Source organism: Musca autumnalis, unplaced genomic scaffold, assembly GCF_047663935.1.
Source record: "Musca autumnalis isolate F117 unplaced genomic scaffold, ASM4766393v1 scaffold_1, whole genome shotgun sequence".
NCBI lineage: Eukaryota > Metazoa > Arthropoda > Insecta > Diptera > Muscidae > Musca > Musca autumnalis.
The window spans coordinates 135,598,304-135,617,060 of record NW_027411644.1 but is presented as its reverse complement, the minus strand read 5'-3'; the positions used below and the strand labels follow the sequence as shown (position 1 = coordinate 135,617,060).

General features: G+C 33.3%; 1 protein-coding gene across 1 annotated transcript; it reads left to right on the top strand.

Moving 5' to 3' along the window:
• The first annotated feature begins 5,341 nt into the window (after positions 1-5,341).
• RpL15 (ribosomal protein L15) lies at positions 5,342-18,051 on the top strand. The gene is made up of 2 exons (XM_073955727.1): positions 5,342-5,852; positions 17,684-18,051. The coding sequence occupies exons 1-2, from the start codon at positions 5,544-5,546 to the stop codon at positions 17,987-17,989; spliced, it is 615 nt and encodes a 204-aa protein (XP_073811828.1). The 5' UTR covers positions 5,342-5,543; the 3' UTR covers positions 17,990-18,051.
• Positions 18,052-18,757: the final 706 nt, after the last annotated feature.

Genomic DNA, 18,757 nt, shown 5'->3' with positions numbered 1-18,757 from the left:
TTGTTGTGGTTGCGTGCGGATAGCTGCTTTAAGCATCTAAAGTCTCCACTGATATCTCCAACCTTTTGCAGCCATAATGGACTGTTCTGTTTTTGGGTGTTACTAAAAAGACGAAACGACCAACAAGTCAATGCCGGAGATTTTGCGGAAGACACGGAACAAACTTTCATCCTTGTAGTATACGATGAGGGGTCAGCGACGATGTCGCATGGAAGCGTTGGGATTTTTACAGTTACAAAACAATTTCCAAAACAGGATAATTACCTAAAAGTAGGGATATGGCTTAAGTTACCCCGTTGCAAATTATTAAAAACTTTATAATGGAACACTTACCGAAGGACTAGAATGCTTATAACATAAAATTCCAAAAATATTTTTTCCAAACAGGCAAACTGCAGATTGATCTGTTTTCGAAAAGACATATTGGCTATTCCAATCGCGATTCAACAGAGATTTAGTGACCTGTAAATATATACATATAAATATAAACTCATTCCAATAACCAATAACTTACTGGCTTGTTCGCTGATGATTGTTACGGCACATCAATTGGCTAATGTTGTTGTAGCCGTAGATAATCCGGTAAGAAAGAACCCACTGCAGTCGGATTGGTGGATATCGTTGATAACTTTAGCATAAATGGGTGCCTTGGAACTGGTGGCAAGCAAAGGCCGTCTTCCTTCATTTGTTCATTCCTTTCTATATACATATGGATATGGGGCCATTGGTCTCGCAGTGGCTAACAATAAAAAATATTCTAACATTCATTCAATCACACTACTTACCATTTTCTTTTGCCAAAATTACGAAGATATTTAATACACACAAAATTTTAAGAAAATGTACACAAACAATTTTGTTATTGTTGTAATTGACATACAATAACAAGAACAACTTTCATATTGTTTCGAATACATGGTTGTATTTGGCAGCTCAAGGACGGTTTTTTCAAATGAGATTACCTTCTTATTCTGCCATGTTATACATGATTATTATTTTCAATTCCTAGATGTTATATCAATATTCAGCGAATCGCCTGATAAAACGTTAAGTGCAGAGAAGAAGAAATATTTTAAGCGGATAAATCACAACAATTCTTAAGGCAAAAAAAATTCTTAAGGCAAAAATATAAACGTTTTTTGTTATTTAAATGTTAAAATGTTTAGCCAGCCTTGAAAACATTGGGTTTATTTACTCATTTTGTGCTTATGAGGAATCTTTGGCTTAGCCATTTATAAAGATAAGAAGACTTTAATACGCAATTTGTACTTTTTTAGCATTTTCAATATTATATGTTTTTTCTTTAATAAAATATACCATTTAAAAAAATTGTGTGGTCATCTTCTTATTAAACGTACTATATAGCTTTTAATCGATGAAAAGTGCCAAATAGGCCAAATTTAGTAGTGAAAATCTGGTACTATTGACTCGCTACCTCCAATGTCAACACATGGCCCCTCAGCAACTACTGACTTACTACTGACAAACTAGTTCCAATGTCAGTGCTGACTTTCGAATGACACGTTTATACAAAATGTCTATAGGAAATTACATGAGTTGTCTACAGTTTGTCAGTAGTACTGTTGACAAAGTCAGTATCTTCTCTTCTTTATTTGCAAATCCGTATTCGGATATCAGCGATCAATTTTTTGTTTGTTTTTAAATTAAGTACAATATGTTCTTATTTATCGCATGTATTATTATAAAATTTATTCTACATTGTTGAGTTGCCTATTTTTTGCAGCATTTAGTAAATTTCGTTCGTCAGAGAAATTTGTCCAGTCTTGTATGTTCCGTAGCCATGTAATTTCTCGCCTTCCTCTTGTACGCTTTCCTTCAATTGTTCCCTTGAGAACTGTTTGTGGAATTTTATATATGTTGTTTCTCATTATGTGGCCGAGGTATGCTATTTTTCTTTTTGTGATAGTCTTTAGTAGCTGTCTGTCAATGTTCATCCTTCTTAGTATATCTTCGTTTGAGATACGATCAGACCAAGGAATCTTCAGTTTTCTTCGATATAGCCAAATATCAAAGGCCTCCAGTTTCTTCTCGTCTACAGATTTTATTGTCCATGTTTCAACTGCGTATAGCAACACGGACCATACGTAACATTTAATAAAACGTATTTTTTTTGGAAGACCTATGTCATGACTTGTGAGGACTTTATTATATCTGAAGAAAGCATTTCTGGCCTGTTCAATGTGGCATTTTATTTCTATTGATGTGTTCCATTCTTCATTTAATAGCACTCCAAGGTATTTAAATTTCTTTACAAGCTCAATTTCCGAATTATGTATGGTCAGCGATGTGTTTTGGTGGGAGTTTTTCCTACTAACCACCATGTATTTGGTTTTTAGTGTGTTTATCTTAATCCGTATGTTTCACTGCATTGAGTGAGCTTGTCCATTAATTTTTGTAGGCCAGACATACTGTTAGATAAAAGTGTTGCGTCGTCGGCATAACGTATGTTGTTAATTATTTCTCCGCTAATTTTGACACCTATTCTTTCGTTATTAATCGACTCTCTAAATATCCTTTCTGCGTAGATGTTAAATAATAGTGGCGATAAAATGCAGCCTTGTCGTACTCCTTTTGATATGGGAACGTTATCTGTCGTTTCTTGATCAAATTTTATGTTTGCAACCTGATGCCAAAATAAGTTTTGTATACATCTTATTTCCTTTCCATCAATTTCTATAGCTTTAAGAATCTCAATAAGTTTGTCTTGTTGGTCTGTGTCAAACGCTTTTTCGTAGTCCACGAAGCATAGATTCACTATTGACATTTCCTACAGGGTAATTTTACGATTTGGTAAAATAACATTTTTTCTTTTATACGTTTTGTACGTATTTAACCGAATTTAAAGATCCAATTGACAAGGAATTCTACTGTAATAGATCCTTGAATTCATAAATTTCATTTCTGATACTATAGCATGATTGTGATTTTAAATTATCTGCAACCTGCATGGTTTCTGTTAATAGCCACGGCAGTCTTAATTTGTATTAACAGCCTTAATTCAAATTAATTTGAACATTATCCCCATTTTAAATGCACAAAATCAAATGGAATTTATAATGAATTTAGCAATTTCAATATGGCAGTGCTGTTAAAAATCAATTGTCTTTTGTCAAATTTCCATGTTAAAAAAAAGAAAACAAATCGGCAGTTTTCGCGTTTCTTTCAAATAAGTTGTGGTTTTTCGCGATAGAATAGCTTCTAATCGTTCTTCGCGCCTTCAAACCTATTTTTAAAATTTTTATTTTCACAAGCATATCTTTATCCACCATACCAATTCTATCGATAATAATATCTTCTTCAAATGTTTTTTTTACAGTTTTGCGACATTTTTTAATATTAAAAGGACTCAAAAATCGTGGTGAAAGAGTCAATGGTAGAAGGTATATTTGTCTGCTGGGTACAAACAACACAAACAGGTGTTTCATAAATACAGAAACTATCGTCTGTCAGGGTAAAAAGTAATTCAAATGAATGGGTACTTTACACGATATGTATTTTACATATGGGTTGTCACTTTTTATATACAAAATGTATACGCAAAGTGACAACCCATATGTAAAATACATATCGTGTAAAGTATCCATTACTCTGCCGTCTGTCTAGGGTATAAGGGTAATGTTTCTATACATTGTTTTATAAACATTTTTTGTTGCATGCATTATGTCTTATCTTTACAGTTGTATGTCTTTTTCTTGTTGTATTTATGTCTTTGGTGAAAGGTGTTGGAACTTTTGGGACTAGGTATGTTCGGTAACCCAAAAGTTTGTACAAACTTTTTTCAAAATGCTGTTCCATAACAAACTTGTTCAGTAAACAAGAGGTCTGCTCCAGAACTGCAAGAATAGATAACATAAAGGAAAAATTGTTATCGAAGTAAAAATTTGTTGATTTTTGCAGGTGCTAGAACAGACCAAAAATTAGAAGTAGTTGCAAGATCTTGCAAGTACTCTTTACTTGCAAAGTTATCGATCAGATCTTTTTTATAGTAAATTTACATTTACGAAATCCGCTCGATTTCAACTGTCAAATCCATTATATAAACGTCAAATGAAATCCAATGGATTTCAGGTGAGTTTTTATTTGACGTATAAGCAAAGGAGTTGACAGTTGAGATCGAGTGGATTTTGTAAATGTAAACAAAGCATTAATCAAAACCAAGGGTGTATATTATAAATTCGTTCCCGTACTTTTTAATAGTAAAACCCGTAAAAGAGAGAACTGTAAAAAATTGTTCTCACACAAATGTTTTTTGAAATAGTTCGGAAACGGAAAAATTGAAAATACGTCAAAAAACTGGAACAAAATGTCAAAGTCGGCGTACCAGTCAATCAGACGCCGGCAACATATTACTAATTTTTACACGCTCAAATTTGTCGAGTAAAAACTAGCTGTGTTCCTTTACTTACCTGAGGTTACCATTTTTACCATTTGTTACCATTTTTAACCTGCAAAGCGTTCCTTAACCCCGAAATGTGGCAAAACTGGAAGCCATTTTTAAGAGAGTGAGAGAGAGCGAAAATGGCTTTCTCTTCTACCACAGGCTACCAGACAAATTTCTGCAGGTAAAAAATGGCAGAACTGATTTTTCGACTTTTGTTTGACGATTATTTCACAATGAAGAAGAAAATGGACGAAAAAGTCGAACGCTGAAAAAACTAAATTAAAAACTGTGAAATAAAAGACGAAAATTGATTTTTTATGTTTCTTTTTGACATTGCTGCCAGATCTACCATTTTTCCGTTCCTTTACTTTTCTGGTAAAAATGCTCATGAGAGAGTAATTTTGAGCAATTTTGACACTTTTCTCTTTTACCACTCTTACCATTAAAAAAGTAAAGGAACAAACCTACTTTTTAAAGAGAGCGTAATTCAGCGCCATTTTTGTTTAAAGAGAAGTGAACATTTTACAAAAGCCGGAAAAATTGTAAAACTTTTAGTTCTGGAACAAAGCTTATGAGTGTGTACTGTGATTACGATGTTGAAATCGCGACACGCCTTTGAAATCACGAAACGATGGCAAATGTAAACCAGCTATAATCCCCAGTCCGGGAACCATGGCACAATAATACAGCTGATCTTCATACCAAAATACATTATTGTGAATAAAATCACATACAAAATGTAAACAAGCAATTCACAGTAATGTATTATTGTGAGCAAATTTGACGTTTTGCATAATTTGATATTACACCTTCTTAATCCAACATGGTGGGAACCCACTTAATACGTTTGTGAATGTAAGCATACACGATTCACGCAAAATACGACTTACGCTGTGTTTAGTGGGTCAGGTTTATATTAGTGGGATCTGACTTCGTGTGTTATTTTATGTGCGCCTAACTTCGCACAATTTCCTTCTTTCTAATTTTTAGTCCCCTTGGAGGTGGGTGTCTGTCTGAAAAATTTGTGTTGTATTATGTTATTATGAGACATGTGTATTGTGCTTCCTTTTTGAGACCGATGATGTGACTGTTATTTAAAATAAAATAACTTTTTTTGATTGTTACTAGGTCTCTGACAACAATGGGAGCGTACCGGTATATGCAAGAATTGTATAGAAAAAAACAGAGCGATGTCATGCGCTACTTGCTCCGTATTCGAGTGTGGCAATATCGACAGCTTACTAAATTACATCGTTCGCCAAGGCCAACAAGACCAGACAAGGCTCGTCGTTTGGGGTATCGTGCCAAACAAGGATTCGTGATTTACAGAATTCGAGTCCGCAGAGGAGGTCGTAAGCGTCCTGTTCCTAAGGGCTGCACTTACGGAAAACCTAAGAGTCATGGTGTAAACGAACTGAAACCATATCGTGGATTGCAATCCATTGCCGAGGTAGGTGTTCCAATTTTCTTTTTTTACATTTTCAATTCAATTTGTAATTTTCCGACCGACTTCCGCAAGGTCCAACGCTTGAGGTTAATTTCTAAAGTTGCTTACAACAATGGTGTCGTGTTAGCGCAATGTGTAACAGTATTTTTAATTGCACACCGTTGCAAAATCTGACTAATTCCAGTTTTTGGCCCGGTCCCAAATCATGTTGATATACAGGTATGTGATGAAAACTGAATCAATTCTATTTGCAGAATCGAAATGGTATATATTCGGAGTGCTTTTGATGATATATGTATATAGTTTTGCTTCGCAGACGCTCCTTATTTCAATAATATTTTTAAAATCCATTTTCAATTTCAATAAAATATTCACCAAAATTCGAAATATACGATTTCGATTTATGGCAAAAAGATTCGAATCGTTTTCCATCACATAGCTGTAGTGCGATTCTCTAACTCATTTTTTAAGTTGCCGCAATTATCGGTAAAATTAAAATGCTTAAAATCGGTAATTACAGATGTTTTCGGTAAGTTAACGACGAATAAAAAACAGCCGTAAAGTTCTACCGGTAGCAAGAATGTTTTCAACTTTTATTTGAACTTTTTATTAATAATTTTGCGTTTTAATTTTACCGATTTTTGTCGGTAACTCAAAAAATGAGTTGAAGAATCGCACTACTGATACTTTGTACGATTACAAACTTTTACAAAATGCTGTTCGATAACAATCTTGTTCAGTAAAGGAGAACTGAGTACTACTTGCAAGTAGTTGCAAGAACTTGCAAATACTTTACTTGCGAAGTTATCGAACAGGCGTTTTTTCTTGCACAAGTCCATAATAATTCAATAGATATGAAGCTCCAAAGTTCCGCAAATACCAATGCTATTTCTCAATATGGGTAACATTGTAAGGAACTTTTTATTTTAAAGGGGAATATTACGTAATTAGATCGGGTTTGGACACTGTCTAGGTGAAAGTCTTAAGTTCCTGACCGGAGCCGGCCACACACATAAACTTTTAATGTTTGGCTTAAGGCGGGAGTACACGCGGCCCTCCCGATTTTTATCTTAGGTAGGGGTCTTTGTTTTGATCACAAATACATATAACATTTGGGCATAAGATGAATGTAGTGGCTGGACTCTGAAAGTTTTGAAATTTTGTCCACTGGTAGGTCTTGGAATGCTACATATCAAAAGCAACAAATCCAGGATTTCGCATTAACTCAATTTTTCGATCCGTTACAATTTTTTTTAATGTAATATTTTGTGTCCATTTGTTCTTTATTATGTAGAGAGAGCTTTGAAAAAGTTGTTTCTGTATTTTGTAGTTGGATGGGATCACAACAACAACAATATTAACTGATCCTTGAGAATGGGGAGTGCAAAACAAAAGGAACAAAGGAATATCATTAAAAACTGTAATGTTATGAATAAAATTGGTTTTTTGGGACATGTTAGTCATTTTGGGAAGAATATGCATTTGTTATCCAAACAGGTTGTCATATTTTACCACTTTTCCCATGGTGTGGGGAAAATATAATAATACCCTCAAATCAAAAAATGTCCCCTTATATAAAAACTTAAATTGTAAAATATTCATTCGAAAACTGGATTAGTATCAAACGTTCTTACAATACATCCTGGTGTAAACACCTTGAGGCTATCGGCACATTGTGACTAAAAACGTTGGGGAAACTTTAAAAATAACGCAAATAGGATCTTCCCAAGAATTAGTTTGGGCTCTTATTTTCGATACACGCCCTAGGCTTGTTCGCAGAAGAAGTTTTGAAAATAATTTTAAGAGTTATACACTGGTCAAGAAACCGTTGTCATACCGAAAGAAAGACAATTTATGAAACACTGGTAGAAAATTCAATGTGTTATACGGTTTAAACGACCCAATATGATTTTTTATTTTTAATGAATTAAATTCAAAATAAGATTTAATAACAAAAATTTAAACAAAAAACTGATTTATTTAGTCATATGACTTTATGTTACCCACTGTTGGTTGAAATAGTGGGTTCTTGATCGGTGTTTTGTTTGAGTTGGGAGCTGTATAACTTTTCAAATTGTTTTCCAAACTTCTTCTGCGAACAAGTCTAATACTTGGAGTATCCTATTTGCATTATTTTTAAAGTTTCCCCAACGTTTTTAGTCACAATATGCCGATAGCTTCAAGGGATTTACACCAGGATGTATTGTATTCACCAATATACGGTTGTTTAACTTTTTTATTATACGGCGAACATAGGAACGTTTGATACTAATCCAGTTTTTAAATGAATATTTTACAATTTAAGTTTTTATATAAGGGGAAAAATTTTGATTTGATATTATTTATTTTTTTATATTTCCCCACACCGTGGGAAAAGTGGTAGGAGATGGCAACCCTGTAAGGATAACAAATGCAAATTCTTCCCAAAATGACTCTAACATGTCCCAAAAAACATATTTAAGTCAAAAGTACAGCTAATTAAAACCGATAACACTACAAATCTTTAATGATATACCGTTGTTGCTTTTGTTTTGCACTCCCCGATCTCAAGGATCAGTCAATATGGTTGTTGTTGTGATCCCATCCAACTACAAAGTACAAAAACAACTGTTTGAAAGCTCTCTCTACATAATAAAGAACAAATGGACACAAAATATTTCATTTAAAAAAAATTGTAACGGATCGAAAAATTCGGTTAATGCGAAATCCTGCATTTGTTGCTTTGTTGCGCAACACTGTATATCATTCATGGGAAATCCGTATTTCCCGAGATATAGGCTTTGACAAAAAAATTAATTTTGAAAAAAAAATATGATCACGTTTAGCCCTGTTTAGCATCTGTCCATAGGAGAAAGTCTTAAAGTCTTTTCGACAAAAAATTAATTTTTGAAAACTTTTTGTGAAAAAAGTTTCAAATCCAGCCACTAAAGTTTAAAGTTTCTTTTGGTATTGTATTTTCCTGAAATTCCAAAAGACGTAACCCACAGTTTATTGAGCATACATTTAAAGCAGCGTCGCCCAAGAGAATACCATCAAACTGAAGCAAGTGTTTATGTATGGGTGAAAAAGCAACAACCACATGATGTTTATCACTCGTTTTTGCTCACGTACACTGTAAATGAGAGAGAATAGCATATGCAGAACAACTCAGTGGGCGTCCGCAGTATACAGATGGGCGACCCTGATTTCAGAAACTAGTATAAATGAAAAATTGTGATCAAATGTCTCTGAATCCGAAAAAACTTTCCAGGTGATTTTGCATATTTGCATATTTTTTATTAATAAAGATACGAAAATTCTGATTGGCCCAAAATTCGTTTTGAAGAAAACTGAATGCAATGACAGGTTCATTTTTTTTTTGCATATTTTGCATATGCACAAGATATGCAAAACATGCAAGTAATTTTTTTGACAAAAATCATCAAATTAAATTTAGAAAGTCATCAAAAAGTGTTCTAAATTAAGCTTATTGCCGTTAACGTCGATTTCTTAGCAGATTATCATGTTAATAATTATTATTCCGCCACAGCAATAAATCTGGACTAAAAGACTCAGAACATTTCCTATAACCCAGCCTTCTTATTACAACATAAGTTGCTTTCTTATACAAATTTGTTCAAAAACTCAATAAGAGATGTCAAAATATAAGTATCCAAATATGTTGATAGTTTCTGCTCGGCCAAATTGTCTGACAGAATAACAAATGAGCTAGAAATTAAGACTAAGAAAATATTGAATGTTACATAAAATCTTTCATATTTTATTAAAAACATATAAAAAATATATACGGTGCCATCATGAATATTTCCCTCTGAATTTTCCACACGGAAAATAATTTTAAAAAGTGAAATTCTTTTAAAATCAATATTTGTTAGAAGTTGAAAACTACTAGATTCGCTTTATTATGGCGTATTCTAGTCGATTCGACAAAAATATTCCCTTTTTGGGCATAAATACGGAAATAAAAAATTGTGAAATATGGGAAAGGAAACAAATTCTGCACGGAATTTTTATTCATGATTTCACTGATAACTATATTTTAATACCCTAAGGGGGTATTATGTCTTAGTGCATGAGTTTGCAACATGCAAAATGAAACGAAATAGACCCACAGTTCCTTTTGATGATCTGCATAGATCTGCACTTATCCATCTCGCCAAGTCTTTTTTAAAACAAAGCACAGGTCACATTTATAGACCACTTCGCATAAAAATTGGGGATTTTTTGGCCCTAGGGCGATCCCTATTTTGGTAAGAATCGATTCAGATTTGGATATTGCTCCCATATATACCATACATTCGCGATAATCCCTACACCACTGGTTTCGGCGGTGTCCGAATTATCAAATAATTTAAATCACTCGTGGAGGTTATATAATAATACTTTTTTAAATTGTAATTGCTAATGACGAGCACTTAAATGAAAGTGCTCTACGTGTAAAAAATAGGGAGATTTTTCTACCCTACAATCCGGAAAAAGAAAAAGCCAATCAGATTGTGAAAGTAGTGCTAGAAATATGGCGCTTTTAAAGTTTACATCAGGATGTAAGCAAACCTAGAGACAAATGTGGAATTTCATCGTTTTGTAAATTATTATTCCTTGAAATCTTTGCCTTTTAGGTGTATAGTGCATTTGGCAACTTTAATGACAATATTGCGGCGAATATTTTTCTTAATATATTTATTTATATCCTGTACAACAAGACCAATGTGTCATGAAAGGCTTGTCCTTGTACTCGATAATTTTTACTAAATGTTGCTGAAACAATTTTTTTTACCAACTTCTCCATTAACCCACTTAGCGCCGAGAATTTTTTTTTTGAAAAAACTTAAAATTGTTCATGAAAATTATATTTTTGAGACTTTTTAAGCATTATTTAATAAATAACTTTTTTCTCTAAAACGTATAGTTTTCCTGCAATCGGGCCTTCTTTTAAAAGTGCCAAAAAATTTGGAGGGTAATATTGGTGTATGCTTACAGGGCAATCCCATGGTTTTTGATTGAGAAAATACTCTTACTATATTCCTAACAAATCCCTGACTTTATATGATTCTAACATTTATGATTAAATTTTTATCGCATATTTAAATTTCTCATTAAAAGTCGAAAATTAGAAAAAAGTCGATTTTTTTGAACAGCTTGGGTTTTAGGCCAATTGCGTGGAAATACGTAGGTCAAATGATGCGTTATAAGCGTGAAATGACAGATAACAGACAATACTATAACAAAGTGCAAAAAACCCCACAAAAATATTCGAAAAAGCCAGAGTTTTACGTCAATTTTTGCAACCATTTTTTGTGGCGTTTAAACGACCAGTGGCTTTATCTGGGTTAAACAACTGTCAAAATTCGAAGCATTGGTAATAATTAGTACAAATTATCGAGTGCACGGACAGGTATAAATTAAAAAAATTGTGTATACAAAAGGGTTATGACTCTTCGACTGTGTTATCAAAATTGTTTTCCTGTAGCAGGAATGAATGAACTATATTTTTTAGCATTCCAAATACTTTTCTAGCAGAAATATGTGAATGGGTTTTCCATTTTAAAGACAATTCCAAAGTTTTTGATTACTTTACCACTGCCACTCTATTGTGTGGTTTTTCTAACTGATGTCATTTTGCACTAATCATTGTGCGTTCTTCATTTTGCTTATTATTCATCGTGGGTGGGTACAACAATAATGCATTACTTTTCGCCGAGAAGTGAACATTTTCGAATTCTGCATTAAGCGGTTCTATGCGTACAATATAGATCGATATTGTAAAATTATGTATTTTTAGTGCATTAAACTAAAACTATCTCATCAATATTAAAGCGGCAGTTAGAGCATTTTTCCAAAGAAGCTTTATGACCACAAAGAACAAAAATTGCCAAATTAGTCTGTATATACTGAATAAAGGACAAAACACTATAAAATATATGCAAATCTAATATGTGGATATTCAAAACGTATATACGTATAGTTATATTCCAGAACCTGGAATCTTAAATTGTACTTTAGTACTTTTTCCCATTTTGCGTTAAAAAAAGAACCCTTTTTCCAAAAACTAGAAAAAATTGCACATTTATCTAAAGAAAAATAGCGATGACTAACTCTAGCTCCTTTGTTTTTCTGCTAGACAATTTTGGCCGATTAGAAACTATCACTATATTTGGACACGTTGATTTTGACATTTCTGATTGAGTTTTTGAAATTTTTCCATTATCTATCTACATTTGCATCGGAAGCAAATTATGTTGTAATAGAAATGGAAGGTTATTTGACATTTTCTCACCTTGTGAAAACTGATTTAAGTCTTGTTAGTCTAGATTTATTGCTGTGGCGGAATATCTGGAGAGTCTCAATAACATAATCTGCAAAAAACTATGTTGAACGTCAAAAAACTTAATTTAGAATGTTTTTTTTTTTTTTTTTTTTTTTTTTGATGATTTTCCAAATTTAATTGACGATTTTTGTCAAAAAAAAAAAAAAAAAAAAAAAACACTTGCATATTTAGCATATTTTGCATATTTTTTGCATATATTTTGCGTATTTTTGACCCCAAACCTATATCCAATCGGATAAGAAATAAAAAACATGCTAAAATCCGATGTCTAATTATTAGTTAAGGTGCACCGTCCATGTCATTGTTTTATAAGGATTCGATACAGTCAGTGCATTGCCCCAATTTGAACTTCTATATCTTAAAAATGGTAAAACCTATGAAAATAACATTAAGGTCAATCTTGTAGAGAATTTTCACTGCTATAAGATTTGTTCTAATCCCATTTCGATAGGGCTTGCGGTTTAATAATTAATGTAATAAAGCCCTAAAAATTTGATTTATTTGACGCGATTTATTTGAAAATCCCTCCGGCGATTTTTTTTATTTTTCTCATCTATGAATGTTGTATAAGGCGCACCGTGTACCATGGGTTGGTTGACAAGACCATCTTTTGCAAACTTACAGTCTAATCGTATCCGTCTTTAAAGTAGAGTTGTATAGTTCATGAACGAACTAGTTCAATTGAACGATTCATTGAAAGGAGCGTATGAACTAGATCAGTCGATATAGTTCATTATAGTTCAATAGCTCACTGAACGCAGACCGAAAGATCCACAAAGAAAGATCAACGAACGAACGATTCACAATCAGGTTCAGCATGTGCAAGTGATGCCTTCGTAATGTAATGAGTTTTGTTTATGTTTTGGATCAATGTGAAGTGTCAACCCCATAAATAAACATAAAAACATAAAAAACATTGTTGACATAACACATTCCAATATATCGAATCCATTATCATTCATTCAATGTGCCTTGTTGTGGATAGAAAAAAGGAAAAAACAAACATCAAGCTTTTTCGCAGTTATAATTTCTACAAACGCAAAACATAAGATTTTTTACCAGCCACTTAAATGAAATTCTATTTACAATTTTTTCCGAAGGACCTTTTTTCTAAACTTAATACAAACTTAATCATTCTTTATGAATGGAATAAAATTATCTAAATGTAATATTTTTTGTAGTTTTATTATACTATTCTAATGTTTGTTCCTATTTGGTGTATGTGTGTGTGTTTTCATCAAGCGAATCATAAGATCCCGTGAACGATTCTGATCCGAATGATTGAACTGGATAGTAAACTATGAACTAGATTGCTGAACTAGTTCAGTTAAAAGAGCTGAGCTATTGAACTAGATCTTTCAAATGAACTAGATTGTACAACTCTAGAACGACGTGAATTTTGAGCATAGACACGTTTTCGTATCAAAGCCTCAAATTTTGAATATTTCCGTTCGTTCTAACTCTTGGAAAAATGAGCAATGTCGAGATGACCTGCTTTACTTCCGGGCTTCATTTGTCTTGCATTGCCTACCGAATAACCACTTCCTTTTGTCCGGTTAACATATTGTTTTCCATATGTGCGTTTTATATGTTAATTATTTTTCTGTCATCATCTTCAATTATTTCAATTATGGATTTTTTCTGTAACACCTTTAAAAACCGTCTAAAGTAAAAGTTGTTGATTTAAAAACTTACTAAAAGAATGGTCTTTCTGATTAAAAAAAACACCATTCTTGAGATATCGTCACCTAAGAGTCAAATTACACATATGCAGAAGTAAGCCGAGTAAGAGGCAATACTGTTAAAGTAACTGTGTGATAGGTATTTCCATAAGCTTTCATACGTTACCCAATTTGTAGTAATCGGTTCAGTAGAACAGGGTCTAACCCGGTTTTGAACCTGGACTTTCTGGGCAAATAATAGAGTTGTGTCGTTCCTGAACGACTCCGTGAAAAGAACGAACGGATCCGTATCCAGTTCGTTCGTTTATATCGTTCATTTAATCGCTAATGGCCAAGACATTGCTGCTTACAAAACAAAACCACCACCATTAGCTTTGCACACACACAAGCAAGCAAGAAAAACAAGTGCATATGGTTGCAGTTTAAATTTTGAGCTGAATCATCTCAGTTTCAGTTTATTTATTTGCAATACTTTAAGCCTTTAAGGCCAATAACTCGTATTGTATAACGTAAAAAAGTAGTAATTACATTTCATATTCATACTTACATACTACTATTACAAACTAAAGAATAATTGAAGAAATAATTAGTGGAATATGGCTTAAGGTTCTGGGTGGCGAAAAATAAGAAATATTCTGACCATAACTCATCTCGTTCAGTTGGCTCCGTTCGTTCTTTTTTGCCTATCTCGTCCTTTTTACTGTTCTCGTTCTTAAAGCGCTTGTATTTTCTAGTTTTTAGTTAAACGTGTGTTAATTTTCGCTCTATCCCCTTACGATGAAAACATTTCATGTATTTTAGCTTTATGTATCAGATTCCATCAAAAAACGAATTTCGATTTCCATGTGGGTTACGCCTTCGGGCATTTGAGGTGACGATATGCATATTAAAATATTTATATCAATCAAATAAGAGGAAATATCCAAAGCGAAAAAATTAATATTTACTATTTGTAGGTAAGTCAAGCTTAATCTCATATTTGTTGTTTTCAAATTTAAAAACAAAAAGTTTAAAGTGGGATGTAGTTAAAATTGATTGATTGAAGACTAGTTTCGTCCAACGCCACTTGGACTCATCAGTACTCTTAGTTCTTTGTATTGAAACAAAGAACCCTTTCCCAATTTTATGACGACTCGAGCTCAAGAATAAGTGTGACTGATGAATTCGTTTTTAGGTGTTTCGGTTGAATTCGCATTTAAACGAATTCATCAGTCACACTTATTCTTGAGCTCGAGTCGTCATAAAATTGGGGAAGGGTTGTTTCATTAGGGATCTGTAGTGCGATTCCGTAACTCCTTAACGACAGAATTAACGACGAATGTCGGTAGTTAACGATAGTTGTCGGTAAGTGCTATTCTGTATACCAATATTAACGATTTTTGTCGGTAAAATATGTCGTTAATTACCGAAAATTGTTAACAACCAAAAAATGTAGTCGTTAACACTTAACGACAGTCTCTTATAGCAATATTTAGCAGATTTCTTAACTGATTTAGCAGATTTCTTACTCAGGACAGTTTTTCCTATAGCATATAGATGAGGATTAACTTATACTTATGAAGGCTAAAAAGTACACAATTTTCTTAAGAAAAACATTAGCTAAAGCTTCAAAAGGACTCAGGGTGGGACTGTTATAAAGGACCTACTCAAAGAATTGCATACTGCTTTCTAGAAGACTTCCGTTGACATTAATGCCGTATTGAGGACAAACGTGTATAGTATTGTTTTAACTATCTTTAAATAGGTAAAGTCAAATGACGGTAACGTGGATCCACGAACATCACTGAAGGAGCTTAAGTCATGTAAAATTTCAAAGCTCAATCTTCATATGATGAAGCTAGCTCTTCTTTTTTTCGCTGTTCCAATTTCCTGACACAACCCAAAATATGACCTTAACTTGGCAATTAGAAAAAACTGCGCTTTAAATACCAATAATATTTCACCCTTTTTATACCCTCCACCATAGGATGGGGGTATATTAAGTTTGTCACTACGTTTGTAACTACTCGAAATAATCATTGTAGACCCCACAGACTATATATTCTTGACCAGCGTGCAATTCTACATCGATATAGCCATGTCCGTCCGTCTGTGGAAATCACTCTAGCGTCCGAACGGATTGACGTAGGTGGATGAAATTTTGGGAAAATCTATTATTTGTACGTAGGACTTTTGGTATTGAAAGCGGGCTATGTAGGTCCACGCTTTCGTATAGCCCGATACAAAATGACGCGTGACGCGTCGTCGTTTTAAGGAATGTTTAAGATATTTGTCCCATTTTACCACCGAATTGGTGGTAACTTTGTATTTTGTGTCTCCTACCAAAGTTGGTTTATATAGGTCCACGTTTTTATATAGCCCCCATATAAAGTACGCGTCATTTTAATATATTTTGAATGTATTAGTCCCATTTGACAACAGAATCGGTTATAACTTTGTATTTTGTGTTTCCAGAGGCTAAGAAATATTTCTACCATAAAATGTTTATATAGGTCCACCTTTTGATATAGCCCCCATAGGACGATATCTCCATTTTCGGTATTTTGAAGGGTTTGGCCTCATTATCACACCTAGATGGCTGAAATTTGGTATTTAGTCTTCGTTGGGGTTATAGAACTTTCCCCCAGGAATTTGTCTTTACTGACATCTTTAGAACCAACTTCGCGGCACCATGCCCTAGTAAAAATTATGACTTCTTTCACGTAGTCCCGTATCACTTGCACTCACGATTCAACTAATGTTCTGGCCACAAACATGCTGCTGGGTATTTTGCGTTGCAGCGATATTCCGTGGAATGTAATAACATAGGTACATATCGACACCTCCAAATAATAGTATGCTAAGTCTAAATAGTAAGTTTTGCAGAAGAAGCTCTCAAAGTTTGGAAATTTTTTTGAACTTCAGTACTATGCTAAGTCAATATTTGTTTATAACTTCTGTTCGGATTGACCGATCATTACCAAAATTAGATAGAATTTAAGTTAAAGGACGTTCGACACCTCCAAATAATAGTTTGCTAATTCTGAAAAGCGAGTTTTGCGGGACAAGCTCTTAAAGTTTGGAAATTTCTTCGACCTTCAGTACTATGCTAAGGAAATATTTGTTTATAACTTCTGTTCGGATTGTCCGATCATTACCAAAATTTGACAGAATATAAGTAAAAGGACGTTAAATATAAAAATGTAAAGAACTTGAAAACATGCTAAGTCGACTTAGCATACTATTGTTTGGAGGCGTCGATATGTATATCCTGAAACTAAACCACCAAAAACTATACATTAGTAATTTGTCACACATACATACTTGACGCTTTAGGGATTGACGATATCCTTGATACTTGCAGACTCTTATCTTAGGCACATTCCGTCAAAAAGCAGTCAATTGTTCTTCCTTTAAGCGCTTTTTGTTTTAAAGTAGCGAAGAAATAAAGATTTCAATTTATAAATACATTTATAAATATTATAATATAATAATTGACATTTTTCATTCCATCGATATTCGTCGGTATGAGTTAACGATTTCTACAATCGGTAACATAAAGTTACAGAATAGCACAATCGTTAACTCAACCGAATATTTTTGTTAACTACCGATGTCGGTTCGTTATTTAAAAAAGTTACAGAATCGCGCTACTGAATTCAAAGAACTTCCAAATGGGACAACCCAAATAATTAAAATATTTATTAATTAATTTAGTTGGAGATGTTACGAAATGTTGGATACTGGCACCACATTCTATTAGGATTACTCTAGATTGCTTTCAACATAACATATTGTGGGACTTCCAAGATAAAACACATTTTAAACTTGTCTTTTTTTTTTAGGAACGTGTTGGTCGCAGACTTGGTGGACTTCGGGTGTTGAATTCATATTGGGTGGCTCAAGATGCATCCTATAAATATTTTGAAGTTATTATGGTTGACACTCACCATTCCGCAATTCGCCGCGACCCAAAAATAAACTGGATTTGCAAGCATGTCCACAAGCACAGGGAATTGCGTGGTCTTACATCTGCTGGAAAGAGTTCTCGAGGAATTGGCAAGGGCTACAGATATTCTCAAACTATTGGAGGATCCCGCCGTGCTGCATGGAAACGAAAGAATCGTTTGAATATGTTAAGAAAACGTTAAAACTAAAAACGAAACTTAACTCGTTTAAATAAACGTATGCAATTTTTGTATTGCCAAGTTCACACGTTGTGTTTTATTTATTTACATACAGTTAGACAACAAATGAATGTATTGCAAAGGCCAACATTGTAAAAAATTTCATATTGTTCGGTTTATGGCAACAAATTGTGTAAAAACTATACGGCTTTTTGTGCAAATATCTTGCTATTGGTCCCCAAAACAATATTCCGTCAAAATATGCAAAGCTTATTTGTGATTTTTGTGTAACTTTAACGGCCTATTGATAGGCTTTGTTACGAAATGAAATAAATAAATAAAATAAAATTTATAAAAATACGGCCAAAAATAAGAATTAACTACTAGTTTGAGGTGTCAATAAATGTATTGCAAAAATGACCAAATCTACGGTTTTTTGGAGAATTACCAAAGTTATATTCCTAAATGAGTGGTCTATCCACTTTGGATATTCATTGGAGCAGTAATGAGCATAGTTAAGCCAAAATTTAAGGCTCGGCATGTTACACTCTAATGTCTTGTTCATAATAAGGCTAATTCGCTCTCTATTCGTTGTTCGAACCCAAATTACGATATAATTACTTCATTTCCCACAAAATTTTGAGAACGAACAACGATTTTTGTACATTGTTTAATTTAAATTACTCTCAGAACGACGATAAAATATGTCCCATCTCTAACAAATGAGAAAATTTATCGAAATAAATTAATTATGACAGGAAAAATACAAATTTTAGAATTTATTAAAAACCC

Bases quoted from the DNA above. Each gene is read 5' to 3' on its own strand.
- RpL15 (XM_073955727.1), top strand. From the start codon at position 5,544: ATGGGAGCGTACCGGTATATGCAAGAATTGTATAGAAAAAAACAGAGC. The intron at 5,853-17,683 runs GTAGGTGTTCCA...TTTTTTTTTTAG, and splicing joins GATTGCAATCCATTGCCGAG to GAACGTGTTGGTCGCAGACT.